At 36.2% G+C, this 27,720-nt stretch overlaps 1 protein-coding gene across 1 annotated transcript in view; it reads left to right on the top strand.

Moving 5' to 3' along the window:
• Window positions 1–26,218, top strand: part of UCHL3 (ubiquitin C-terminal hydrolase L3) — a 44,658-nt gene extending 18,440 nt beyond the window's left edge. The window contains exons 7-9 of the mRNA XM_074815518.1: window positions 21,657–21,732; window positions 24,200–24,258; window positions 25,499–26,218. Of these exons, the coding sequence (XP_074671619.1) occupies window positions 21,657–21,732; window positions 24,200–24,258; window positions 25,499–25,582 (219 nt within the window). The 3' untranslated portion in view covers window positions 25,583–26,218. The remainder of the gene's footprint in view (window positions 1–21,656; window positions 21,733–24,199; window positions 24,259–25,498) is intronic.
• Window positions 26,219–27,720: the final 1,502 nt, after the last annotated feature.

Raw genomic sequence — 27,720 nt, 5'->3', positions numbered from 1 at the left:
CTAAGATCCTTGTGAAAGAGAAAAACTTCTTCAGGTGTTTTGATGTACTGTGACAGTCATCCAGGGAATGGTTTGTCTATGGTTTCTTCTGGCAGAAATTATGGAATGACAGGGAAAGAAAATGCAAGGGCTATACAGTTCCTAAGAGTCTTTGTAAACATTCAGGAAGCATCTAAGTGGTGATGAAATCTCCTAATATGAGACAGTTAACTTCTTGAACGTTTACACATTAATTTGTTTCCTGATCAAGATAACCACAGTAGAAAAGATTAATAATTGTGTGGAAAGAAGAAGACTTTTTTTCAGAATAAAAATTTACAAGATTGTCTTAGCAACCATTTCTAAACACAAATATTGAATAGGTAGTTTCCTTGCCAAATATTTATTATTCCATTTTGCATAACCGAATCTGGAAGTAATTCAATACGGATATTCCTTAGACTGGTAAAATAACTTTTTCTTGTCCTTCTGTTTCCAAAGTTGAAATAGTACAATGTCTGAATACATGTCCTAGGACCATTTTTCAGAATAGTCCTGATCTGTCAACCAAGGAGGGAAGAAATAAAAAAGTTATTTTACTGGAACATCTAATTGCCTGAAGATCCTGTCCTACCATAGTGTTGTTAAATTGGCAGCAAAGCCTCCCTTTTCATCTGTACAGAGGAATTGCTTTACTTTAAAGTACAATTCTTTTTAAGCAAAACAAAATCTGACAGGTGAATATGCTGAGAAGCGTAACTGAGGGTTGGAGTGAGTTAATCTCCTAGTCTTTTTCCTTCCAATGGTACGTTTTGAATGTTGCTGTATACCTCTTCATGTAGTGGTGGAGGTACTGATGAACAGCATGCACTTGAAGATGCTGAAGTTAGCATATGCAGGTCATACAAGGATGTTGACTTGTCCTGCAGGGTAAGTTGATAATTTCCAGCACCTTTGGAGCAAGAGAGAAGAGAATACCATTCCTCCTGTGTATCCATTATTGTTACAGTTACTTTCCTGAGAACTTAAAGTTCCTTTCAGAGCACTGGAAAGGAACTGTTTGCCTGCCTTTGACTCTGTTGGGTTTTTTGTTCTTTCCCCACCTTCTCCCGCCCCAAACAGCAAGGGCATTTTGCGTAGAAACCTTTCCTTTGAATGAAGTGGCTTATGTAGTTGCTTAATGATAGTCGGTGCTGTAGTTTGCAAGCGAAAGTCCTTTCCAGGTGTCCTACAAAATTAAAGATTGAAAAAACATGCAGTCCTGCTCTTTTAGGATGATTAACTCGGCTTGTGTGCTTTCTAAGGTTAGCCTGCTCTGTGGGTAGTTCTGTGCCTTATCTAAATATTGCATACTACTGTCTACTCCTTCTGAAAATGTTGCTTAAGCTCAACTGTGTTAGACAGAATTAACTTCCAAAAGTGAGATGTATGGCCTTGCTGATTTGGTTAAAAAACTGTGTACTTGCTCTCAAGATGCCGTTCTTTCCCTCCCTATGCAAAACACACTACCACACCATAGATCAATATTATGGGATAAAAGTAAAATTTTCTGAAATCTTGACATGTGGAAGGTTTAAAAATAGCAAGGAATACAGACAGGTTGTCCTCTGAGGTTTTTTCTACTGGGCTCTGATTTCTCAGATCTTTGAGGATTCAGCCTTTAACGCTTCTAAGTAAAGCCTTTATTTGTTGATTGCTCCTTGACAGTCTTGCTAAGCCATCTCAACTGTTACTTGATTTTTACAATATGCGAGTGGATTTTCTGCTTTTGTTTCTGTTCTGTGTATGTGCATATTTCAAACCTTGAAATAAAGCAAGTCTATCTACAAATAAAAAGTTAGTATTAATAGAGTAAAGCAATGCTATCTTTCTGGTATCTGTGTATTTCATCTGTTCATCTTGTCCAGTGGGTAGGATTTGTTTCTGGTTTAGAATAATCTGTATTCCAATTATTTTTATTTTAATTTCTTACGTTTTTAGGAAAAGCTGTATTTGAAAAAAAATTAGTGGACTGGCAGATTCTACATTCCAGTTAGTGGTTGTATCATTAATGTGTGATCTCCATAGATTAAGCATTAAGATGAATTGCTAAGAAAATGGATTGAAGCTGAGAGCTATAGAGTGTTGTGGTGTTGTGCCTTGATGGGTGATTTAACAGGCTTTCCAAGTTTGAAGGCCATGATTAATTTGCCTACTTCCAAAAGAAAAAAAAAAAAAAAAAAAAGGCTGTGTTCCTAGCCGTTTTATATAATTCTTGGTATTGCATTTAAAACTTTTATAGGCCATCTATAGACTAGATTAGAACTGAGTATTTTGGGAAGGTTTTTTATGTTAAAATATGTGAGGTTTTTAATTAAGTTTACTGAATTTTTATTAAACAGCTTCAATATTTTCTTAAAAATAGAGAATTTTTTTTGTTCTTTTGGAGATTAGATTTTAAGAACAGTTAACCAGTTTTGATTTTGCTAATTCATTTCAGGTTTGCAGATTAAAAGGACTGTAAATTTGGGCTTATCTTTCAGGTCAGGTTTCGGACCAGGTATGGTCCAAGTTCTGTGTTAAGACTCATGGATTCTGTGGCTCCATGGCTCACTTTTTTGCTACAGTAAAACAAATAATTAGATAAAGCACTTCTGTGGGTATATGTGTAAAAAATGTAGGTCTGTTTAAAACTACTTTAATAGCAAGCAGTAAGATCTGTGAATAGATGTGAAAAGAAGTGTGGTGTTGGTTTCAGGGGTCTCAAGGGTGGTTTGATTCTGGTCCCATGTTCCAGTACGATAATGAGAGCAATTAATGTAAGACTCTTGTAACAGTCTTTCTGTTAAACTTTATGCTGCTGATGCTTACCCCTTCTCAAGTGACAGGTATTTCATATCCAAAGCTGCCAAAAAAAGATCTATGTCTTTATGATAAAGCTTCATGGATCCAGTTTGCTCTCCTTTCTGTGTGATAGCTCCTGAAAGGCAGCTACTGCTGAGACTAGAATACTTGCCAGCTACTGAAGATCCTCTTTATTCTTTCACAAGTTTTCTGCTGAGCTTATACTTTTGTTTATAATATCTAGGATGTCTGAAGATGTGGAAAATATAACCTGCTTCTTTGCAGAAACTGCACACACTTTTAAGCTGGTCTTTATATTGTGGCTTCATACTGAGCAGTGTTTGAGTTTTTCTGTTTGTTTTGCATTTGGTTTTATCTTTTTCTTTTTGTTCTTCCCGTGCCTCCTTCAGCAGTTCATAACTGCTGAAACCCTCTACTACCATACATCTTAACATTTCTGATACCCTCTTATAAGAAAACTAAACAAATAAAAAAATCACCAAAAACCCCCAAACCCTGTAATCCTTCAAAAATATTAGAGACAATACAGTTTTTGGATGCTAAAGCATCCACATTAGCTGTCTAATCCACAGTGATCAGTAATGAAGAAATTACAGCAAAATCTGGGGGAGGAAAGGTAGAAATTAATAGTACTGATCAGGGTTAGGTTCATATATAACTTATTTGTATTACTATCTTGAGTTGCTTTCTTTCAAAACGATACTAACTATTTTCAGGTAACAGATCAGAAAATCTGAGGGGAGAATTTTTTTTGAAAACAGGAAAACATGTCTTTACATGAGACACTTCCAGATCTAGAGTCTTTTGCATAGCAAATAGCCGTTTTGAATTTGGAGTTGAGGAAGAAACTTAAACTTTGTATCCTACCTACTCATTTTCATTAATAATAAAAAGTTACTGTATAGTTTTCTGAGAGAGTAGGAAAGGGGGCATACTTGTTATAGAAATAAACGAGTAGAAGTTGTTTAACTCAATCAAACAATGATATGCTGTGATAGTTTGAGTGAAGTTATTCCAGGTAGAAAATATTATCTGTACTTGAAATAAATGACCTTTTTAATATGTGTATATAATAATGTGAGTAGTAAGATACTTTTGTTCTGCTCTTGTATTACTGACATCCCTATCCACTACTTTGCAACTATACTTCATTATAGCTCAAGTCTACAGTAAGGGAAATGGCAAGCTGTATCATATAAAGGGCTTTTAAAAAGATTAATTGGCCTTTAGTCAAGGAATTAGATCTAGAGAATAATCTGTATTCAATTTCTGCATTTCTAAAGGCTTTGACATGCTTAACTCTTGTTCAGATACTCTTCTGGTAATAGTATCTGAAGTTTTAACCAGCTCTGTTTGTCTGTGTTGAAATAACTCTCGATTGTCAGATTACCTACAATATTTTCTGTCTTCCATCAGCTTCCCAAACAGCTTCCTGAAACAGCTCATCCTATAGCCTTGTAGGAGCTAATGCTGGCATAGAGGTGTTAGAAGCACACTCCTGGGAAGAGAGGAGAAGGCTTAACAGACTAGACGTAGATCAGCTTTTGCTGCTGTGGACAGCAAATACTCAAATAGTTGTGGTGTGAAGTAATTGGCAGGCTGTTTGTGCAACATCAAGGTATCACTAACTGCTGACACAGGGCTTTCCATATCACTTTTTGTTATAAAGTTCAAATGATAGAGTGAACTTTTTATTATGTCTTGCAGTACTTGTGGCATATGGAACCACTTTTGTGTTTGAGACTGAAATTTTTTTGGACGGGGAAGTTTTAGCGTGGTTTATGCAGTACTGCTTAGAACGTGATTTGTGGTCTTTGGGAAGTTTACTTCTTTAAATGTTATTACAGCATAGCTCAAAATAATGTTTCAATCAAGCAAAGAAATACAAGTGAAATGGCCACTTGAAATACCTGCATTAGATATTGGTTAGAGAATAGTAAGAGCTTTTGATTTTGCTCATGGCCTGAATTCTTAGGAGAAAATGAGGAGCTCTCAAATTCCTGTTTTTTTCCCCTCTTCTTTAGAGGCAGTTGAGAATGTCCAACTAAATGAAGTTTAACCTAGTGTTTCAGTTACTAGTTATTATGGAAGAAGAAAACAACTGGAATATAAACTATATCAGCTATTTTGGGGGAGCACAGAAAATACTGCTTTGGTTCTGTAATGCCTTCTGTTTGTTTGGGGTTTTTTTAGTACGCTATTTACCAACTGACAGCTTTGGCTACTAGAACTATATGTTGGGCTAAATGAGGCTCAGAATTGAGCAGACTGAGGTGCTGCATCTGAGCTGCCACTTCAAATAAAACCAACATTCTTTCACCTCATTAGACCTCTATCAAAAATATTGATGGTGGGAAACTTAGCCTTTGAAAATGAAAACTGGTGTTTGACTCTCAGTATAAAATTCACAAGTGAGAACTCGTCTCAGATGTTCACAAAAAAACCTGAAATACTTGTGCACATCAGTACGTTTACTTAGATATACTGTTTGTTCACAAGCATGATCAGGAATATTTTTAACATGGATTGAAGTTGGCAGCCATGAAAAAAGCTACCACAGCTTGATTTCTTCCTTAACTCAAACCATAACTGCGAACTGTACTCTGTAAACTTGTTTAGTGTGCCTTGAGAACTATAATCTTGCTTGGAATGCGCTAAGTTAGACTTTGATCACAGTAACAGTCGTTAACATTGGCAAGAACTAAGTAGAATCAATGCACTCTGTTCTCAACTGCTATAAAACTTGAACTTTCAAAGATCTCTGGTTCCCTGGGGCATTACAATTTATTGTTAGAGAAGAAACATAAAGGAGCTTCCCTTTCGCTCCTGCCAAGAACATATGGTGGGATTTTTTTCTTAAATAGCCCATATTCCTCAGTGTTTCTTCTGAATAATCCATAGTCTTGTAAAGAAACACTTGCATCTCAGGAGAATATAAAATCAACTATATAACTGTTTCCAAGATGATTTTTGTTTAGCTTAGCATTACAGAACAAGCATGTAATGTCTCCTGTAAACGTGCTGAAGTTGCCTAGAAAAATTAGCTATAGCTTTTTCTTCTTTACAGCCTATGCAGTTAAGTGTAAAAATGAGCTTACTAGAATCATGTTAAATGTTTTGAAATTATACTTGGTTAGTCTTTGACTCATTGCATTGCCCTGTTACTTAACGTGTCAGTGTTTCAGAGACATGCATCAATCTGATTTCTATACTTTCTATACTGAGCAAATAACTAGTAAGGTATTAATACAGTATTGCTCTGAATTGTTATTCCAGGTCTTATGCTTAACTCTAAAATCTGTATGAGGGAACTCTGATTCCTAGGATGAAACATAACTATAGAGGATATTCGCACCCATAAAGCAGCCCATGAAGTTAACTAACAAGTATATAAGAAATAAATAAATAACGAGTGAAAGTAACAAAATGTTTCTACAGTTTTACATCTACCATCTCTACCAACCAACTGTCATAAGTTTGTTTCTTTTGTTTTCTTTTTTTGCATCTCTCTAATCCATAACGCTTCCAGTGCTGTTCTTGCACTATCTGTGTAAGAGACAGTAAGCAGCAGGCTCTAGCCATGTGTTTGCTCACTGACATTTTAGTAGGCTGACCACGACAGGTGATGCTTGAGTTCACACTCAACATCTTTCCCTCAGGCAGAAGAGAAACTGATTTGGCGCTCTTTTTTTTTTTTTTTCTTTCTTTGTCCAACCAATAATTTGTGGGGAAAAAAATTGTAAGAACTTACTGTCCTTAAGACTGCCGACATTTTACCAATATGGCTGAAGCTAGACAGTGGGCTAAACCTACTCAGAGAATTGATGTTGCATCAACCAACTTTGTTCAAGGAAGCACTCTAAAAATATGGTAATTGGGTGTGCAGCAATGCTGTTCAATTTATTTAAGAAAAAACTTGTGGAGGAAAAACTGTTTGAAAAAATCTAGTTAATTTAGGTTTTGCAGAGCTCCCTAACCTTTGGAATTTTCTTTTTTGTAATTCCACTAATTTTTGATCACAGAAGTCACCATTGTGATAATCTAGCTTGACTTTTGCCTAACATAGGCCATAGAACTTAAATTTAGGTCTTCAGAGAGAGATAAATTATCAGTAATTTTGGAAAGATTTTTTTTGGGTGCTCTGATCTCACTATTTTTCTTGTCTTTAAGCTCTGTCTTTACCCATATGTCTAGCAAAGTAATACTCTCGGGATACTGTCCATTCTTAATCATGGATTAAACTGACATGGAGAACATGGTACAGATTTTCTTTTTACCAACTGTAGGAACACTAATTAAACTTACTGGTGCAGAAGTTGATTAGCTGGCGGATGTAGCCCAATTCAGTTTAAAAGCTGTAGTCTCAGTTTCAATACATATTAATGCTGTTGACAAAACAAGTAGGTCTGAGGAGTGGGGTTTGTGAACCTTAACTTCCTAAGAATTTGCATGTTGTGCAGGCTTTTGTTGCATGTAAGCAAGTTCTAGTTAGGAACAAGGCTTTTCTTGCAGTTGAAATATTCATAATGTCTCTCATTTGTGTGAATTCTGTGATGTGCTGTTGGAGATGAGCTCATGAAGCAGCTTCTGCCTCTGTGGAATACTTCCTTTGTTAGGCTCCTCTTCCCTGTCTGGCTCCTTATCTTCTTACAAAATAAACTTTTTGACATTGACAGGACTTAATATCTCTCAAGATTTCACCACCACCACCAAAAGAGGCTTGAAATGCTGTCAAAAGATTAAAAACACTTGTGAAGGAAGGAGGACTTTTTCAGACAGTGTGATGCATGTATTTAATTTGCATGTAAAAAACCTCCTAAGGATAATGACTTCTAAGGAAGAAAAACGCTATTGCACCTTGAACTGTACTACAGACCCTTGAAAACATTGTGTTTAACGCAATAATGAGCAATTACTTAAGAAAAACAAAAAAAGCCTCAGAAGGTGGTGGGAAAAAATGATAGCTATTAAGTATGTCCTCTATGAATATAATCTTAAAGCTATTATAACTCTTATATTGCCTATTTGGCTGGAAAAGTTTCATTTTTTTATTGTCACTTCAACCTTCCTCCATCTCTACTACAGGGCTTACTGTATGGAAACTGTATAACGAGACCACAAACACTTAGCTTGTTGGGAGGAGTTATTGCATGCTCATGGACTGACTCAACTGAGCAGATGCAGAACATGTGGCAGGGCCTCTGATCCCAGGGTTGTGCACATGAAACAAAGACCAGGACTAAAAGTATTGTATCTCCTTCTGTTTCCCAAGTTTCCAGTGATGTTGGTATGTAGTTAAAGCTCATGTGATCTCTGTCCCAGTGCAACTAGCATTTCTTTCTACACAGTGACACAACCTCAAAACGGAGGAAAGAAAGCCCCAGTCCCAGCATAGTTTGTCTGCTGATAGACATGGAAGCTTCTATAGAGGAAGGTGGCATGCACGGGCTTGAAATTTCCAGTGAGAGGATGCCCTGAACTTGAGCTTCCAGATAGATGAATTTTTGTAACTGCTAGCAAGTTAATCAGTAATAAATATTTCTTCTTAGAAAGAAACAGTCGTGCAATACCAGATGCTGCTTTGTTCTGTCAGGTCTTCAGTGCATTAGTTGTGGACTGAGATACTTTGCTGAATTGAGTTCCCCAAACAAGGTGAGCAGACCCTGTTTCTACAGGTTTGGACACGAGCCAAGTCATGAGCTACTCAGCACTATCAAACTTCTGCACTTTTAGGTATGTGCAAAAGCACAGCTCTTGGTGCCTGGTGAACTTTATAGGTGTTCCCTTTAGATCTTAGATTTAAATGGCTTTGGGCTTTAATGACAGCTATATATAGGAATGAGTTTTGGATTGGGGCAGATGATAATAGCTTGAATGTTTTTTTGGACCTATTCCATGAAGCTTTTAACTTGTTTATAATGTATTTTTTGTATTACAAACCATAAACAATGCGCTTACTGGTTTATATGACAATAACATTCAATTCTATTTCAGGGCTTTTGTTTTACCACTTCAGATATTTGACCTACTACAATTTTCAGCACAGAAATATGCTCCTGTGATCTTTCCATCTTGTGAAGTCAGTCTAATGCTCTCTTCTCTGCAGTTTCTAGCTGTTAGTAAGTCTTGTTTGAATAGAATGTCTCAAGTTATGATTCATCTTCCACATTTTAAATTAAATGTGAAATGTATGACTTTGTATCCTTTATTTGGAGATGTGTATTTAACATTAGTTTCATATAAATATTGACATGTAATTCAATTTTTTTAATACTCAGTTGAAAGCAACTTCAGTTGACACAGCTAAATTTGTGCTTATTATTAAAGCAATGCATGGAATTTTATGGCTATTGCAGCCTTGTTAATTAGACATAATCGCGTATTAACTTTGCTTTTCCAGAATTCCTGTTGAAATTTCACTCTTACAAATGCAAAAGTATATTTTCAGTGGGGAGGAAGTTTCTGTTTGTCTTGGTTGATCTCACTAGGGGACCCACTAGTACAGGAAATAAAGGATAAAAAGATTCAATGAATGGAATTTAAAATGAGGATAAATACTGACTTAGAAATATTAAAATATTAGTTGCCTTAAACTGCATTATAAGTTCAGTTTTGAGAACTTTAAAGTCTTTTCTGGTCTCATTGCATTCAGGCAAGGGGCGTTTTTAATATATTCTGTATTACTTTAGCAATATTAGCCAGAAAACAAAGAAATAAGTGCAATCATTAAGAATGGTAAAAGTGAAGAATTGTGGTAAAAATGGTAACAAAAGTAAAAAAGGCTTTATAAAAAAAATCCTTCAATATTCTGGTCATGTCTGTACTGTTAAATCTTAAATTTGGTATTGTTCAAAGTCTTATTAATGGTTTCATAGTAATTACACTAGGAGTGCTGAAAGATAGGGTTTTTTCAGAGCAAAAGTATACAGTTTAACAGCTTCCAGTCAATGACATGCATTAAAGCCAGAGTAAATGCCTACTCTAAACAAGTTTTTCAGTTTCATTTTTTAACTATTTCCAAGTAAGCAGTTACTATATTGCAGATTCTAGGAAGACTAACAGTCTTACCTGTTTTGATAACAGCAGCTTACAAAATTGTAAAACATAATGTAGCGTGTTTTGCTGTTTATCGTGAACTGTCTAGTCAGCAAAGGTCTTAAATTTCTGCCCCACAGCAGGTTCTCATCTTACAGGTTCCTCCCTGCATAGGGAGGTCTGTGGACTGTGAGGACTTCTAGGAGCAGTGTTTTATCAGTCATCTTCTGGAATTTGCTTAGGCAAGCTGAGAATAAATTGTTTTTAAAGCCATCTGATATGTTATCTAAATTTAAAATGTCTCATTTTAAATATGTTCAATTCAAGAATTTGAAAAAAACAATCAGTAGTACAGATAAACTATAATAGCCATTAAACTCTTGTAAGCCTTTCTGACTTGTAGAAGTATTGTCATTGCTAAATTCCTCTGTCTTCATATAGTTACATTTTTGGACTAGAGGTTTTCTGGTTTCATCCTCTTTTATGTGGAGCTGCTGAGATTTAGGGGTGGATCAGAATGATTGAAAATGAGAAGCTAACTGAAAAAAACCTAACTGTGACAAACCTGTGGAAAACTGTTCTCTGGACAGGTTATGAGACTTGATAACACTTCATGCTTATATCTGAGCTCTACAGTTTCTACTGTACTTGATTCTTACTCTTCATGAAGAATTCCTATCCCTGTCTTTCTTCTTTAAGGTCAGCAATATGGGAGCAGAAAGAACCAATTCATTGTTCCACTCTTGATAAGAAAAGGAAAAAAAAAGAAAATTGAATAGGAAAGAAGATGAATTGCTTCAAAAATAATACAAAGAAAGAAAATGGTTTTGACTGGCACTTATGCATTGATTAAAAAGTGAAAATAATTTTTTTCAGAGAAGCTATCTAATGCTCAGTTTTTGAAGACTACTAGAATCATCCAATTGAATACATAATATGGGACATACCTTAAGGAACTGCGGTTTCTATTTTGCTTGCATAACTTTAATGGATTCACAAGCAGCTAGGAGGTTTCAGTGCAGATAAGTGGGGTATCATTGATGAGTAAGTTTGTTTGCTAGTGGGGCTCTGCAGGGATTGGTTCTAAGACCTATACTGTTAAACAACATCTATCAGTGACATGAAAACACATCCCCAAATCTACAGGCAGTGTAAAAAGATCAAGAGAGAGTAAAGCACAAGACATCAACATAGGACAATCTGGGTTGCCCTTTAGGTTAGCTTCAAACAAAGGAGTGTTTTTCTGAGGCCAAATAAAAACTGTAATTAGCACAAAAGATAAAGTTTATTTCTGACAAAAGGTGAAGGGTTCTCTGAAAGACTGAAGATGACACTGGGGATTTTTATATATGCTGAGAGGAGAAGGTATTGGTAGATGAAAAGCTGAAGGTGAGCCCCTGGTTTGACGTCATGGTCAGATGAACTAATGTAATCCATTGTTCCTTGTTCATATCATCGTTACACATGACTAGAAAGGTTGCCTTTTCATTTAGCACTAATGTATTTAGTAAACTGTATGAATATGTTACTGTCTCTGTAGCTATAAACAGGATTGATTGACATTTTGATTTGTTCCTATTTGTTTCAGTAGTAAAAAAAAAAGTTAAGGTTGAATGTTTGTTTTTGTTTTGTGAGTGTATTCTGATCCAAACAAAACTTGAACTTGATTGGTCCTGTGGCCTGTGTGGGACAGAAGATCAAAACTAAATCATCACAATGGTCCTTTCTGGTCTTAATATATTTACTGTAACTTTGTCAGTTGCAGCTGAGAGTCATTTTTAATACTTCTGTGGTCTTTCTTCTAATAGTAACAATTTGAATGGTTTAACATAGTCCTACTGCTTCCACGGATACTAAAGGGATCCTGAGTGTTAATGGCAATACTGCCACTGGCCTGCTATTTTAGAAGAATAGGTGAAAAACTTAGGAAGTTGCATACCTCACCACGGTAAGCTTCCTTTTTCCTTTGCTTTCCTTTTATGTTAGACATGGAACAGTAAAGAAACGCTGGGTTCTGTTACAGTAGTTACTTGATTAATTTTAAATCCCAGAGTAGCACAACCTAGCTTTCCCAAATTACCAAAGAACTGTTGCTTACAGTTTTTGTAGCTGTAGACAAAACTGATCACTCTGTGTTCTCAACTATTCCTTCCATGAGATGATACTTAAATCCCCTCCCTCCTCACTTTCCAACAGTCTGTCTCTTGAATGAGTCAGCTAACTTGTGTTCATATTGTGAAGTTCACTGGGTGTGAATAACCTCTAGCTTATCTTGGTGATAAACTTGAGATTTGGACCATGTCTTTGCTTATTTTCATTGTTCTTTTGTCTTCTCATTCAAATTCAACACATTCTTGATTATTATGTATGTGATTTGATCAGATAAAGGACAGTATAATAAATAGTGGACATCTTTGCAGTTGCCTTTTTAGGTATGTTACTTCAAGTTTAAGTGGGCTAAGTATGTTCTTTTTTAATGTTTATGTAGTCGTCATCGTCCTCGCTGTCTTCACCACCATCCTCATCGCAGCCTCAGGTTAGCCACAGCAGAATGAAGGCTTCACCATTGTGTCACTCTGCATCCCTCTCCTGGGCCAAACGTAATCATGTAGGTCCTGCAAAGGCTACCAGTCCGTCAATCCGTCTTCGTCGTTGGCGGCCCTTGATACGCCTTCCATCTGTTGGGCTTCATTCTGTTGTAAGTGTAGTCCATCTTCAGTCTTTTCTTACTCTGACACGACTGGCCTTCTGCCATGTAACTTCGGTCTTCAAGGCATCATTTTTTGTTGGGGTCTTTTCTCAACCATTTTTAGGATTTCTTTCTTCTTTTTTTTTTCTTTTTTTTCTTTCACCCATGTTGGACAGCAGAAGTATGTCACTTCATGCTTTGTTGTCCAGGTATTTTTGATTCAATATACGTACCAAACCATTTTCAAAGCATAGATGAAGTTTGCCCTTCATGAAGTGGCTTTATTTTTTTTTCACCATAGGCTCCACATCCAGCCTCTTTTCACCTCATCTTCACGATCTTTCATTTGGATGTGCTAAACCAAGGGGCTTCTAATTCTTTGTCACATTATATTATTTCTTCTGTGTTTGAGACCTGGTTTATGTTCTCATATCCTAAACCTAGTCTCCTTTTCTTTCATTCTAAGTCTTGCTTAATGGTCCCTGGGTATTTCAGTAGGGATGAAATGTTTCGTGTAATCCCAAGGGGCTGGCTTACTTTCTCACTTGACATCTGTTTCTTTATCCAGTTTGTAGACATACATTCTAGTTGAAGATGAAGACATTCTAATAAGAAAAGCTTGTCATCAAATACCATACTTAACTTTTTTTCTTCTTCACTCACAGGGCACAAATATATCTTGAAAATGTAGAAAAAAAAATTACATGCACAGAATAGCCAATATTTCTAAACTGTCCCATGACCACCATTAGCTGAAAGAGTGGTTTAGTGGTATTTCATCCTGTTTTTAAGGAGTGATCACACTTTTACTATACACACACAAAAAATCTTGATATGTAGAAGTGAATGGTCTTAAATGCAAAATTGGGACAGTGATTTTGTTTTTATCATTCTTTGGTAATGACCACATTTCACCTGTGTTACTAGAAATTCTTATTTGAAGTATGTGGATTTTTTACTGTGGTGAAATAACTACTCTGACCGTGGTCCAAATAATTTCCTTTTTCATACAGATCGGTCTTTCCAGATATGGAAATCCTTCTTAATGTTTTATTGCTATTAAAAATTCGTGTCCAAGTGCTTCCATTTCTTTATAGGTTTTATATTTTTATATGGATAAGTATCTCAAGATGAGACTTTTTCCCAGACTCTTTTCTCTTTATATGAATAATGATTAATTGCTATTATTAAGTATCTAGCTCTCTTGCAATCTTCAGAACTATGGAACATTCTTGATGTTATCATTTGGCGCTAGTTAAATACCCTGGGATTTGAGGAGACATGGAGTTTAGCAGAGTTAAGTTCTCCCCAACTCATGCTTCCTCCCCCCATTTAATATTTATCCCATTAACATCGGCAAACTTCTGGCATTTTATGTGGGGACATTTTTGTTTGTTTAGTAAAACTTGGAAAATTTGATGTCGTATTTCTGTAATTTGAAACTGGGATCTTGTATGAATTTGACCTATATAAGTTTGTTGTTAACAAACGATGTATTGAGGAAGACCTGAGCTTGAGTGTGCCTGCCTAGAACAAAAACATTCATTGACCATGAGTGTTGGTCAATGAGGTTGACCAAGGATGGACGTTACAGCATAATCTATTGTGATTATACTAGAAGACCACTGTTGGCAAGTTGAGAGTTCTATTTACTTCAGAAAATTTCTAAAACCAATAAATCTATTAGCAGTGAGCATTTGCTTTGAAAATGTTCAAAAAATCAATTCAAAAAAATAAGTGGCCTTCAATACAACTGTATCTGGCAAAACAGAAGCTTGTCACTAAAAATAGTTATAAAATATTTCTTGTTAACTCCCCTGTCTCCATCTGACATTAAAATTTTAAGTCCTATATGCAAACATTTATCACTGAATACAACACAGTCTGATATTTACTGGTAACTAAAATATTTTTCTCGTCTTTACACTTTTGTATAACACACCTTTCCAAGAAGTTTCAAGAACACACAAACTATAAGTAAATTAGTTTAACATGCAAAAAAACCCCAGACAGTGTTTTGGGCATTAAAGCTGTCTCAGTTGGCTTGATAATAAATACTACCTTGTCCTTCAAGTTTAATTCTGTAATGCCCATCAATACCCATCAATAAGTATTATTTGTATAGCTCTGATCATTCTGCTAGATATACAAAGAGGATGAATTGGGCTTAGCTTTGTATGAAAAAGTTCTAGTATTGCTTTTATTAAGAAATACATGCACTTGAATTTAAGGGGGAGGGGAAACATCCTGTCTATTTTGTTTAAAATACAGTTGAACTTCCTTATAGTTCTCAGTACACTTCTACTACTTAAACATTGACAGACAGAAAACAGATTGTTTCAAAATTCGGCGCTAAATTCTTAATGATGGGAGACTGTATTTATGCTCCTTAAATAAACCCATTTTCCCTACTTGAAAACTTTCTTTGACTTTTGTGGTGGGTTGACCTTGACTGGTAACCAGGTGCCCACCAAGCTGCTCTATCACTCCCCACCTCAGCAGGACAGGGAGGGAGAAAATAAAATGGAAAAAAAATGCCTCATGAGTCAAGATAAAGGCAGTTTAATAAAGCAAAAGCAAGGGCTGTGCACAGACTCAAAGGAAAACAAAAGATTTATTCTCTACTTCCCATCAGCAGGCGACATCCAGCCACTTCCCTGGAAGTAGCGTTTCAGTATGTGTAGCAGTTGCTCTGGAAGACAAACATCATTATAATGAATGCCCCCCTTCCCCTTCTCCTTTCTCTTAGCTTTTATTGCTGAGCAGATGTCATATGGTATGGAATATCCCTTTGGTCAGCTGAGGTCAGTTGTCCTGGCTATCTCCCCTCCCAAGATCTTGCCCACCCCCAACCTACTGGTGAGTAGGGCATGTTGGAGGGACAGCCTTGATGCTGTGCCAGCACTGCTCAGCAGTAGCCAAAACACCGGTGTGTTATCAACACCTTTCTAGCTACCAATACAAAGCACAGCACTGTGAGGGCTGCTGTGGGGAAAATTAACTCCATCTCAGTCAGACACAATAAATTTTTTAGAGTAGGTCTCCAGATGAGTTAAGAACATATAATAGAGGGAAAAAAAAACAAAACAAAACAAAACAACAACAAAATACTGTCCTGAAATGTTCTATGCAAACCTGATAAGTTGCAGTAGATGTGGCAAATTTTTAAGCTATAGGTAACAACATGCTTCATTAGTAATGTTGATTTTTCCTCAATCCTTGTAATGATCTCTTATTCTTCCAGCTATCTGTTCTTTTAGTTTAGTGTCTCTGCTTGCCTTAAGATCATTTTGCTACCTTTTATATGTCAAGCTAATCTCCTTGTTCTTTTTTCTTTCCTACGCTCCTCAAGTTGAAAAACATGCTCTTTGTTTTCTCCCATTTACTTTCTGTGTCAGACTAAAGTTCCTGTTCTTTAAAAATACCTATTTAGAGCAGCATACTGATGAATAATCCCTCTTGTTTATGGATCTAAAGGGAGGTTTGTGTTTGTATAAACATTCTGTATCCAGATAGTCTGGTCATTGATAGAGCCCATCTCTATTTCACCTTCTTGCTGGACATCCTCTCATTCAAAATCAGATGCTGCTGTCCTGCAGCTTGGAATTGTACCTCACATGACACTTGCATATTCTAGCTGTAGTTGGGGACGGAGAGATAATAAGCTTGAGACAGCTTGTCTACAATGACAGCATGGTAGAAAAATACATAAGGCAGTGCTTAGCAAAGGAACTTCTTGTCCATTCTTGGGTCAGCACTCAAGACTGTCCCTCAACACCTTTCTTACAGAAATTCTTGTTCAGTGTTCTGGACAAGGGATACCTTGATCTAAATTAAGCTATGTATGTTCAACTGTGAAACTCCAGAGCATTTCAAATACCATAAACTCACTGCAGTATATTAGGCATGAATAGAGATGTCACTATTCTTTGAGAATGAGCTAGAAATAATCTGGCTGAAACTTGTGATCATCATTCCAGTGGTCTTTGTTTTAATTGCAGTATTTTAACCAGGTTTCAAATGCTTTCCACAGGCCTACACAGTACATCTGCCCAAGCATGTTCCATGCTTCAAAATGGAAATTACAGATGCCTAATCTACCCAATAGCAATTGCATCACTTTTTCCCCTTTACTTCAAAATTTACTGAATCAAAACCATACCTAACGTTCTGTTGTGTAATATCCATTTTTGAATATGTTTTTCTTTGGCTTCTTGTAACTCCTTGTGAGTGAAATTGTATGGTTAAACACCTAAATTTTTTTCTTCTCTTAGACTTCAGTTACTTTTGTCATGATCTTTCAGTTGGATGCATCTGAAATTTTTTATTCCTTAAGGTTCTGAAAATTGTCTTTTCCTTATCAGTCTTTTCTGCTCGTCTTCTAGAACTTGACAGACTCTTGATGCCAGTTTCTTGACTTAACACAAGTGGTGTTTTTTTCCTTTACCAATCTCTACCTGTAATGGAAAGCATTCTACTAAACTGGTTTGTGAGACTTTTTACTTACTCCTTTCTCTTAAGAGCAAGTGTAAGGAAATAATAAAAATACAAGATACAGTTGGAAGAAGTTGCCAGAAGTCTGCCATATAACATTGAACCTGTTTTTATGATGTGATCTTTCATAAATAAATTTTAAGCAGGATGTGGTGAGGACTTGTTCAATATGTCCATGAGAGCAAGACAATTTTTTTTTTTTTTCTAATTGTGTGTTTGTCCCAGAAATGCAGTTTTAGGGAAAAGAAACCCATTGCATATCAAATTTGATGAACAGTTTTGTTCTAGTGTAGCAACTTGAACATCAAAAGATTTCAAATGCATGAAAATAGAATACTGACTTTTGGGATAATGTTCCAAGTGCACTAGCAAGATAAACTCTGTAGGTGATGAAATATACTTCATTAGACCAGCTGATGTAATTGGGAAAACAGTGATATAGGAGTGTATCATTGAGTTTCTGAAGGTTAGTGCAATAAGAGAGTGTTGTAGTTCATGAGGAGAGGGCAGCATGCAGTGGCGAAAGGTAAAGTCAAGGAATTGCTCAGTACAAGAGAGAGTAGGAGGGGTTATCATTTGTATAGTAAAAACTTTGGGAAATGCCATTTTAAAAACTACTGACTGGAAATCTATTAGTGGAGAATAGAGGAAGAAGTGTAGAGGTGCAATTTCAATAATATGAAATAATGGGTATTGACCTGAGACAAGTCGATTAAAATTGACTTCTCACAGCAATCAGCAATCATTTATTATTTAATTTGAATGTTCAGGTTAGCAGAGAAGGCAGTCAAATCCTCTGAAAAATCAGGACTCAAATCATTTAGGTGCTTTTAATGTGGTATCCAGAATTAGAGGGTACAGTAACCTTGGCTGTCGCTTTTGTATGTGACTGGGTATTCATGAAGATTTGCTATATTACTACCATTGAGAGTTATCTCAATACCTTGAGAAAAAATTACAGCTGAGAAGATATTCTCAGAACCATCACTCTGAGCACTAAACTTTTTGCATTTTCCCCTTTTCAATCACTTTCAAGTCTACTGATTATTATTTTTTCAGGGTTTTTTTTCTTTTGAAGAGATAAATTGGAAAAGTGTTGTCCACTAACCCATCCTACCAAAACTTATTTCCTATACTAAGGTTGAAACCATAACATAAGCTTCTGTTAGCTACCCAAGATGCTGGTATTTGTCCTCTTTCTGTCTGTTCTGGATTGGAAAGAATATGAATATAAGTTTTCTTCACTGTGTGCCACAGCTCTTCGGAAGACTTGAAAAATGAGTCTTGAATCCCATAGGTTAGTTCCAAATCCTGATCAGACAATCTTGTTTAGACTCCTGTGTCATTCTCCTTCCTTGTGGTTCATACATGTGGTCGTTCAAATCTGCTGTCTCCTTTTGCACATTGAGCAGGCTTCTAAGTGAAAAAAATCTAAAGGAACAGGTCATCCCAACACTAGATTACTCTAGAGAAAATCCTCTGTAATTGTTCTGAAAATACTACCTAGTTATGAACATGCAGGCAGACTTCTCAAAGCTATATTCTCATGTTCTTTTAAGCATTCACACAGACTTTATTAGAAGCTGAAAACTTGGCGAAAGGCGTAGCTTTTCAAGGAGACCACAAAAGACATCTCCCTGAAGCTGACATTCCCTCTTCTTCCCATTCCTTTGAAATTTAATATCTTCTGGTTCAAGTGTTAGAATGTCTAGAGGCTCCCAGTGAAGTAGAAATTAGCCTGACTAGGCTTCTTTTCGTGTGTGTGTCTGTGTGAGTGTGCATGCACACATATGCCATGGATGTCTTCTTTTTTTCCCCCTAAGGAGGAGGGGTGGGGGGATTTTGAATCCGAATCGTCACATTGGGAAAGTTTAATCCAGTTACTTGTTTGCCTAAGTCACAAGCAACAGATTTTTATAATATAAAGTTTTACATCATCTTGACTATTCAGACCCTATTGTTTCTCTGTGCTTATGGTTATGCAAATAATTGACTGTCAAAAATGATTGAAATCCTAATTTTTCAGGAAATGTGAAATTTACTTTGAGTAAATTTACTTTGGAGTAAATTTACTACTATCTGCATTAGATGAAAAGAAGTCACAGGGGAGCAGACTGTCTACATTAAAACATGTGGTCGAACCTTTAATAACGGCATGGCTCTTTCATTCTCTCTCTGAGGCTGAGGAATTAAAAATGTAAAAACAACGTTTCTCACGGCTTCTGGCAATAGCATAATGAAAGCATGTCATTTAGATTAGGCATGTACAAAAACTCAGCAGGATTCTATAGGAGTCTGTCTCCAAGTAAACTCTATGAAAAGTTAATCATGCTTTTTCTGATGGCTTCTCTATCCATCTTCTAGCCATATATAGGTTCAGCATTCCAAGCATGCCACGTGTGTCTCTCTATGGAAAAGGTGTTTATTAGAAGCTGGCAAAGAACACAACCCTAAAATGGTCAAAGGGGCAACTGTATTTTGTTATAAATATGATCAAAACCAAATCTGAAATTCAGAGGATGAAAGCCCTCTGAAATAGGGATACTTTGAGCTATTCTAGTTAATATAAATTCGAGCCTAGGTAGTGTATGTTTAGATGCAAGCTTTTAAATGCTAAGCCATTTCCTTCCTAAAGTGAGACTAACTGGCAGTGGTCTTTCACCTAACCCTGAAATTTCTTAAGCCCGGATTTCCTAGTTCGTAGGTTTAATTGGTAAGTGAACAGTTGAGAAGTGGTATATTTACAAAGGGAATTAGGTGGCAATGTGCAGTTTGGCAAGGACTCTCAGCTTTGCCTGCCTGCACACTTTTGTAGCACCACAGTTTAAATGCCTGTAAAAAGTTGGTTGATCAATGGAAATAACAAGGTGCCATTGGTTGTCAGCTACTGTCTTGTGTGGTTTTCAGGAAGTTACGGAAGCCTGTGGTCCTTGGAAGTTTACAACTGGGGTAGCCAAACTTTTGAGGCTGCTTGTTTTGCTTGTTTTTCTAAGTCCTGTCTCTATTTGGCCTTCTGTAAAACAAAATTCTCAAAGGCAATTCACTTATGCTATAGGGGAAGAAGACTCCTTGGAGTTCTGGTGGAATGGTCCTCTCATCCCTTTGATAGCTGCCTCATCTTCAGAGGCAGGAAAGCTCTTTCTCCATTCTAGGCCCTCTGAAACAGATGAAACTGGGTATTTATGCCTTTTCATGCTTTTACTCTTCACGGATATGAATCTCAAATGAGGGTGAGGGGAGGTTGTGTGGGTTTGTTGTTTCATTTTTTTTAATTCTCTCTTTAGTTTTTGAGCTTGCTACATAGAAGTTCTGTAAGATGTTGGCAGTTCCTCTGTAATGCTGTGTTCTTTGGCATTCTTGATGTACTGAAGGACTTAGGTGACTTCTTGTGCTTTGCTTCATTGTTCTGGTTGTTTGCTACATTTCTTCAGTTTAGATCACCTTTTAAAGTCATGACCATCTGGACAAAGGAAACTTTTAACCCAGTCTTGAAAACATGATGTGACTGTAAGGTTCTGCAACTCATTTTACACCATAACCTGCTTCTGGCAAATTCTTAGATTTCTGAGGTGCTTCAAGCAATTCACATAAGGCTAACAGTAATTACAAGATGGAAGAAAACTGCATGAAATATATTTTCACAGAAGTCAGATTCTTGATAATTTAAGAAAAAACTGAGATGCTTTTTCCCATTCTCTCAAACAGTATCTTCTTAAATTGTGGCTAGAGACTCAGATGCAGACTGGAGAGATTGATGGGGAAATACGACCATCAATTGCTATTGAGCACAACAGTGGTGATGCACCTTTTGGCTCAGAAGTTCAAAAGCCACTGCTTAGTGGATGTTTGGAATGTGTGCTGGAAGAGTACCATGCTGTGCGTGCCCTGCTTTCTTCTGAAAAAGCTTTTGCTTGCTATAGTTGGCAACACAGTAGCGGGCTAGAGCTATCTTTACCAACTGTAACTGTTTTTTATGTTATATCACTTGATGCTGTCACTGCACTTCAGTCCTTTCTTGGTATGATGCCTATGATGCCACTTCGAAATTTCAGTCTAGGCACCTCTGGTTATTTCCCTTCCTCCCCACCTAAGATGTGTGAACTGTTTCTTTTGACTGCCTGTGAAGAAGGAACAGGTTAACCGTACTATATGTGACTTAAAAGGAAAAAATTATTTTGACCAGCTGAGTATTTTCAGTTTTAAAATACAGCGGGCTCAGAGTTCAACCCTGCATCACTTTGTTATGGGAGATGGGTTAGTGAAGGAGTTGCTATTTATATTAATATCTATTTTTAATGTTAATGTATTTGAACTGATACTAGTTCTAATTCAGTAGTGAAAAATAAACCTTTAATGTAGAGCTATAACTGGAAATACTTCCAGATACTCCACTGAAAGGATTCTTGCTGATCTGTGCATTGCAGAAAGCTTCTTTATATTCTGAAATGTTCTGAAGTGTGACTTCTGCCATTCTGTATAGATCCAGAATGTGCTTCTCACTTGTGATTTCTCTTGGCCAGGTGTTTTGTATATTATGATGATATGTTCTCATCAATCATATTGTGATAAGAGTTTTAGTGAACACAATTTCTTTTTGTTTTGTTTTGTCTTGCAGGCACCGAGTATAGATGAAAAAGTAGATCTTCACTTTATTGCATTAGTTAATGTAGGTGGTCATCTCTATGAATTGGGTAAGAACATTTTTTATCCGCTCTCCATTTGTTTGAAACAAATACAAGTAGTAATGTTAACTATCAAAGTTAGAAAGATTACTGGATGTAATGTAGGGTTTAGGTTCTTTTCAGCTGCATCATAGGGTCTGGGGGGTTCTGTCAAACAATTGCAGCCTTCTTCACATTGTTTTTTTTTTGGATTCTCCTTCCCTCAACTCCCTCCTATTAAGATAAAATGGTACAGAATACTAGACTGCCTCTAAACTTCCTTTATGATTTACAAGGACAGGAAGCAAGAAAGAATTGATGAACACTCAAAGTTTTAGAGAGGAAAGTACTGTTATACTTATGTCCCTGAATTGCTTGATGAATTAATAAATGAACTGTATGCCACTTTAGAAGTGTTAGCTATATTATTAAATAGAGTGACAGTCTAAACTGTAATTATGTAGTCAGGATACTAGCAGATACTAATATTCTGCAACCCATTTTACAGGCTGGTTATTTTTTCTTCTATCCTCTTGTGGTCACAAGACAGTTACCTGTAAAACAGTAGTCTCTTTTCTGAACTACAGCTATTTTTTTTCCTCTTCAGATTGTGTAGCACCAAGTTCTACTCAGATATTCTTTAATGACTCCAATCTTAAACATGTTGCTGGGCAACTAGGTTTTGCTGCAGGCACTTCAGAAAGCTAGCAAGTAGATCAGGATTTAAAAACTGCAAGTCACTTCTCTTTCCTAACATAATTTTTTTGGTGTTTTATGGTGAGAATGTTTTCATCTTTTGAAAATCAACGTGTAATTAAGCCATGCCCTTAACAGGTGACAAATAATCATAACCTGGGGCGTAAGTGGTATATAAGAAGTGCTTATGTTAATATTGAGGTGATCTAAGGGGTATTATCAGTGGTAAGTATGAACAATAGGCAAACATTTCTGTATTTTTATGATGCTGTATGTCTGTCAGTGACTAGGTCAAATAGTGAGGCAGCTACTGTAGGATGCAATGCAAATATGACTAAATTTCAAGGCGTGATGGATGGCTCACTCTTAGTTGTGTGCTACTATTTTCATGTTACCTTTTCATTGTGCATTAATTTGCTCTGCTTAAAAAGCACACTACAGACTATGATTATGATGTTTAGCCATTTTCCATAAGTATGATGCAAGCTAAATCCCATTTTTTGTTTAAATTTTTTTTTTCTAAAAAAAAAAGGCATTTAGCTCCTCTGTCTAGTGGAATGCCAATACTATTTGCTTTGTTCTTAAAATAACTTCTCTCTGTACCAGCGGAAGAAAGCAAAAAAATACTTCAAAGTAGGAAAATGGGAGAAGGTTTTTCAGTTGATTCACTGGCTTCCGTCACTGTGGCCAGCATGTGGGCTTTGGTGGGCAGAAAATGCTAAGGAAGCACATGGATGTTAAATGCTTATGATGTTTTTGCCATAGAAAATATGTTATTTATAGGCACATGAAATTAAAATGCTGTAAAAAAAAAAAAAATCGAATCAAACTTAGCTTGCAACAGTACAGGGCATTCAGTTCTGTTTCCCTGGCACGTTCTGACCATTTTGCATTGTTGTATCTTCAATCATGGTTGTTACAATAATGAACAATGTTTTGTTTATGTAAATCCAAAAGTTTTCTAACATCGAATCTATTTTTAGTTATGGAAAATGTAGTTTGGAAGTATTGTCAACTTCGATGGAATCTTTGGGGAGGAAAAAGTCTTTAAAAGAGAGGACAGAGCCAAAAGGGAATTTGGTCTAGCAAATACTTAGGATATCCTGACATATGTTTTCATACTGTTAGCTCTTCGCAAGTAACCTAAAACATTTCTATGAATGAAATTATTTTTTAAATGCTGAGAATGATAGCATTATTATATTGCAAATGGGAGAAAAAATAATTAACTACAGCAACTATTTTTAAATGCTGTGAAAGTACTTAATACTTAAAAGTTACTGGGTTTGTTTGCTTATATATTTTTAAATGAGTAACATCTCAGTTATGCCAGACTCTTCAAACTGGTGGGTTTGGTATTCTGTTCTGTCATAGAGTCCCTGATCACAGCTGTCAAAGACCACAGATGTGCAGCTGTCTGTCTGGGTAAATCCATTGAATGTAGTTGAAATTGTTCTCCTCTACTTGAAAAACTGAAGTACTGTACCAGCACTAAAACAATCGCAACTTACAGCCTTAAAGTTTTCAAATAAAACATGTAAAAGTATTTCATTGTTTTGCTTCGATTTTTTTTTTTTTTTAAATGTAACAGACTGTACATAATGATACCTGTTAAAGCAGTCAGCAGTGGAGGAGAGACCAGGAAATAGCTAGCTGCATGTGTGATTCTTTTATGAAAAATGAGGTAGCATTTTTTTAAGTGAAGAGCAAAAAATCTGTTCAAATAGTTCTAACTGGAAAATTGAAGCTTTTCTAATTTTATAAATGTGTTGTTGTTCAATCCTGCTTTGTCTTTCAACAGATGGGCGCAAGCCATTTCCAATAAACCATGGGGAAACCAGTGACGATTCTTTTTTAGAGGTAGGACTAGAAAGCTTTCTTAAATGATGTATACAAAGTTCTTGTGATATTGCCACAGAATTTACAAAAAATATTTATAAAAATATTTATAAAAATATTTATACAAAACTCTTGCTATATTTACAGTTGGATGAGGAATAGATGGAGTGGGATGGTGAGACAGGTTTACTCAGTTTTAAAACAGGTATTTCAGAACGCTCATGTTGTGAATCTGGATGACAGAGTATCATAACATGGTAACAAGACATGTCAGAAGGGTTGACTATAACAAGATCAGACTGACTTTTCTTCTGTGCTGAGATTTTCATATACCCCTGCTCCTTTCAAACTGTACCTGAGATGAAGTCATCAGACTGAAAATTTAGGATAAGTTTTCATTGTCTTTCCTTTGGTTTAGTTACAGTTCGATATTCTCCAGTTTTGTGACTTCTGGGTGCTTCTTTGTATCAGAAGCTGTTGAGTTGAGAAATTAAATGGAAAGGAATACACTGAATTGGGAGCATAAACGGTCATCCTCACAGAATGGTGTGAAGTTGAGGCTGAGAGAAGGCAATGCATAGATTTGACTTTTATTGTATCCAGACTGGCTTAGCTTTACAAAAAGAAAAAAACAGAAACTAAAAACCAACCAAACAAACCCCTTTTATTTAGTAGCATAGATTAATGTCTGTAAAGTTTGCATACAATTTGTGCTTGTTTGGGCAGGGGGAGAAGTCGGATAAAGCTTTCCTTTTCTCATATGTGGCTTTTTTCTGTTTTACTGATAACATGTGTTCTCCAGATTGCACCCTAAAGCTAGATGAAGGAGTTACTTATAATCTTTCACTTACCCCACACAGCTTAGATTCATCTTGAGACAAAGGAAAAAATTCTGAATACAGCAGTACTAGTAAAGGCAGACTTGAGAGATGCATTTAGAAAGTCAGACAAGCAACCGATCTGTTGCACAAAGTAATATTCAGTCACAAAAATCATTGTGGCTAAGGTTCTGCATAAAACCTTTGGTCTCTTATGCTGCCCATATGAGCACTGTAAATAATCTTGAATACTGGTAACTCAGATCAGAATTACAGTTTATGTAGATTTGTCACACTATTTAGTAATCCTTGAAGGAAAAATCCATGTTGAGCATAGTTTGTGTAAAGCATATCTTCATATTTCACTTGTGGTTCTCTTTTAATAAGTATGATTTATAGTGTTTTTTGTTTTGTGTTTTTTTGTTTTTCACTTTTTTCCCTAGGATGCGATAGAAGTTTGCAAGAAATTCATGGAACGTGACCCAGAAGAATTAAGATTTAATGCAATTGCACTGTCTGCAGCTTAAAAGCCTTTGCCAGTGGGGATAATCTATTGCAATGTGTTGTAACAATAAAACTGTTGCCATATGTTAATAGTACAAATTTTGATACTTCCCTAACATGTTGATTAATTGTAGCATACGTGGAATAAACTTTGCATTTGTCCTTGCTATATCTTGCTGCTTGTTCCTAAAGCAACTTTGGGTATTTATATACACGCATGCATTTTGTGCAAGACTTATATGTGGTGGGTTTTTCCCCTTCCACCCCCTTAAAAGTTTGGGGAATTACTGCCTGTGATATTTCATCATAATAATGATGAGCTAGTTCAGAGCAGGATTATCATTTGTATCATTCACAGATGACATTTTGAGTGGAGTATGTGGTATGTTAATGGATAAAACCTTGACATATGAGGCTATCTCCATCTTTAATTATACTGATACAAGAATATTATAATAACTTTTGCAGGTGACTCAAAAGACAAAAGTATTTTTTTCAGTGCATTATTTATAAATATATGGAAGAAAAAAGGCAGAAAAAGGACTGTTTCTTCTTACTGTTGGTGAGCACTAACATTTTAAAAATACATTTTGAATAAAACTTAATTTTGTTTCTCAAGCCTAATAATGTTAATAAATTGTCAAAAATCTTTAGTTAAACCAGTGTTTGCTGTTTGTATATGTGTAAAACCAACATGGATTTTTTTCCCCAGAAAAGCCACACTAGTAGTTAATGCTAGTTCAGATGGCAGGACTGCGGAGGGTGCACATAGGTGAATACAGCAATGTCAAGTATCTCACCTAACTGAAATAAATGATAAAAAAGTAATGATTGTTGTAGTGAAGTTTTGTGTAACAAGAACAGAAACAGTCTATAGATTGTAAGATAGCCATGATGGTCATATACTTTTTTTTCCCTTTAGGAGTACCTATTGTAAGTTTGTCAGGTGAACTGAATGTTATGTGATACCCTTCCCCTGTGCCATCCCTCCCACCCCACCCACTGGATCCTAAGGTACTGTTGACCAATTTCTACACTTGAATTAGTAACAACTTGGTTGGTTTGGGGTTTGTTTGGGGGTTTTTTTGGCTAAGCAGTCTTATGCTTTAAGATTCTTGTGAAGGTTGGTTTTGGTTAATGTGCATGTTTTTGACATTCCAGAAACATATTCCTTATTTATTGCTTTGAAGTGAAATAATTCAGGTTTGCTTCCAATCAAGACCGCTGCCAAAGGAAACTGAACCCTCCATGTCCCAGAGGGTGCTTTCATTCTCTATCAATTGTCATTGCAGGAAAAACGAATGGGGTTATGCCAGAAGCAGTCTGGCAGAGTTTTCCTTCTTTATAGAAAAGAAAGAGGCCCGGGAGTCTGTCTTATCGCTTAAGAACATCTTTTTGCACTCTAAAGAGAAAGTCGGAGTGTCTGTCTAAAACATGTCACCTGGAGAGTCCGCTAACAAGAAGAGTCTGTTTTCTATAAGTGAGCTGGTTGGAAAAGTGAGGGGGAAGAATGCTAATGAGCTATTTTTGAGCACTTTTTCACCCCAATAAAATGCAGTATCGTTTAGACTTGTTCTATATTTCCATGCTCATTAGTAAAGCCCTGAAATTTGCTTTTAAATAAAAATCAAAGGCTTTAGTAACCAAAGCAGTTGCACTGTCTTTCTGCTAATATCAGAAAAATCAAATAAAACTTGTGACAATTCAATTGGGATAGTGCATATTTTATGCTAAAGGTGCTTTAGCATAAAGGATTACATTTAAAGTGAGCCATAGATAATATAGATAAGGTGCTTTTAGGGTAGGGAGGAGGGTGAGGAAAGGGAGGAAGTGCAGTTCAAAGCTGCTAAACTAGCTACATTAGTTGTCTGCTTCAGGGAAATATTCACTTCATATATGCTCTTCAGTGTTCAGAAGATTTCAGTGGGTTTAGGAAATAAATGGAGGGGCTTGGTGCAATTATTTATTGCAAAATCACTTCAGATCTGGAGCTTTAATTGAGTATGAGGACTGATTAAGTGAATTAATGACAAAGGCAGTCAGGGCTGCAATAGTAAACTTGGAGTGGGATTATCATGATCACACTGGGAAAATACATCTTGAATCTTAAGTAAAAAACTTATTTATAAGAATTCTTTTGGCAATATGATAGTTTTGCTCA

Source organism: Strix aluco, chromosome 2, assembly GCF_031877795.1.
Source record: "Strix aluco isolate bStrAlu1 chromosome 2, bStrAlu1.hap1, whole genome shotgun sequence".
Lineage (NCBI taxonomy): Eukaryota > Metazoa > Chordata > Aves > Strigiformes > Strigidae > Strix > Strix aluco.
This window is presented reverse-complemented; position numbering and strand designations above follow the sequence as displayed.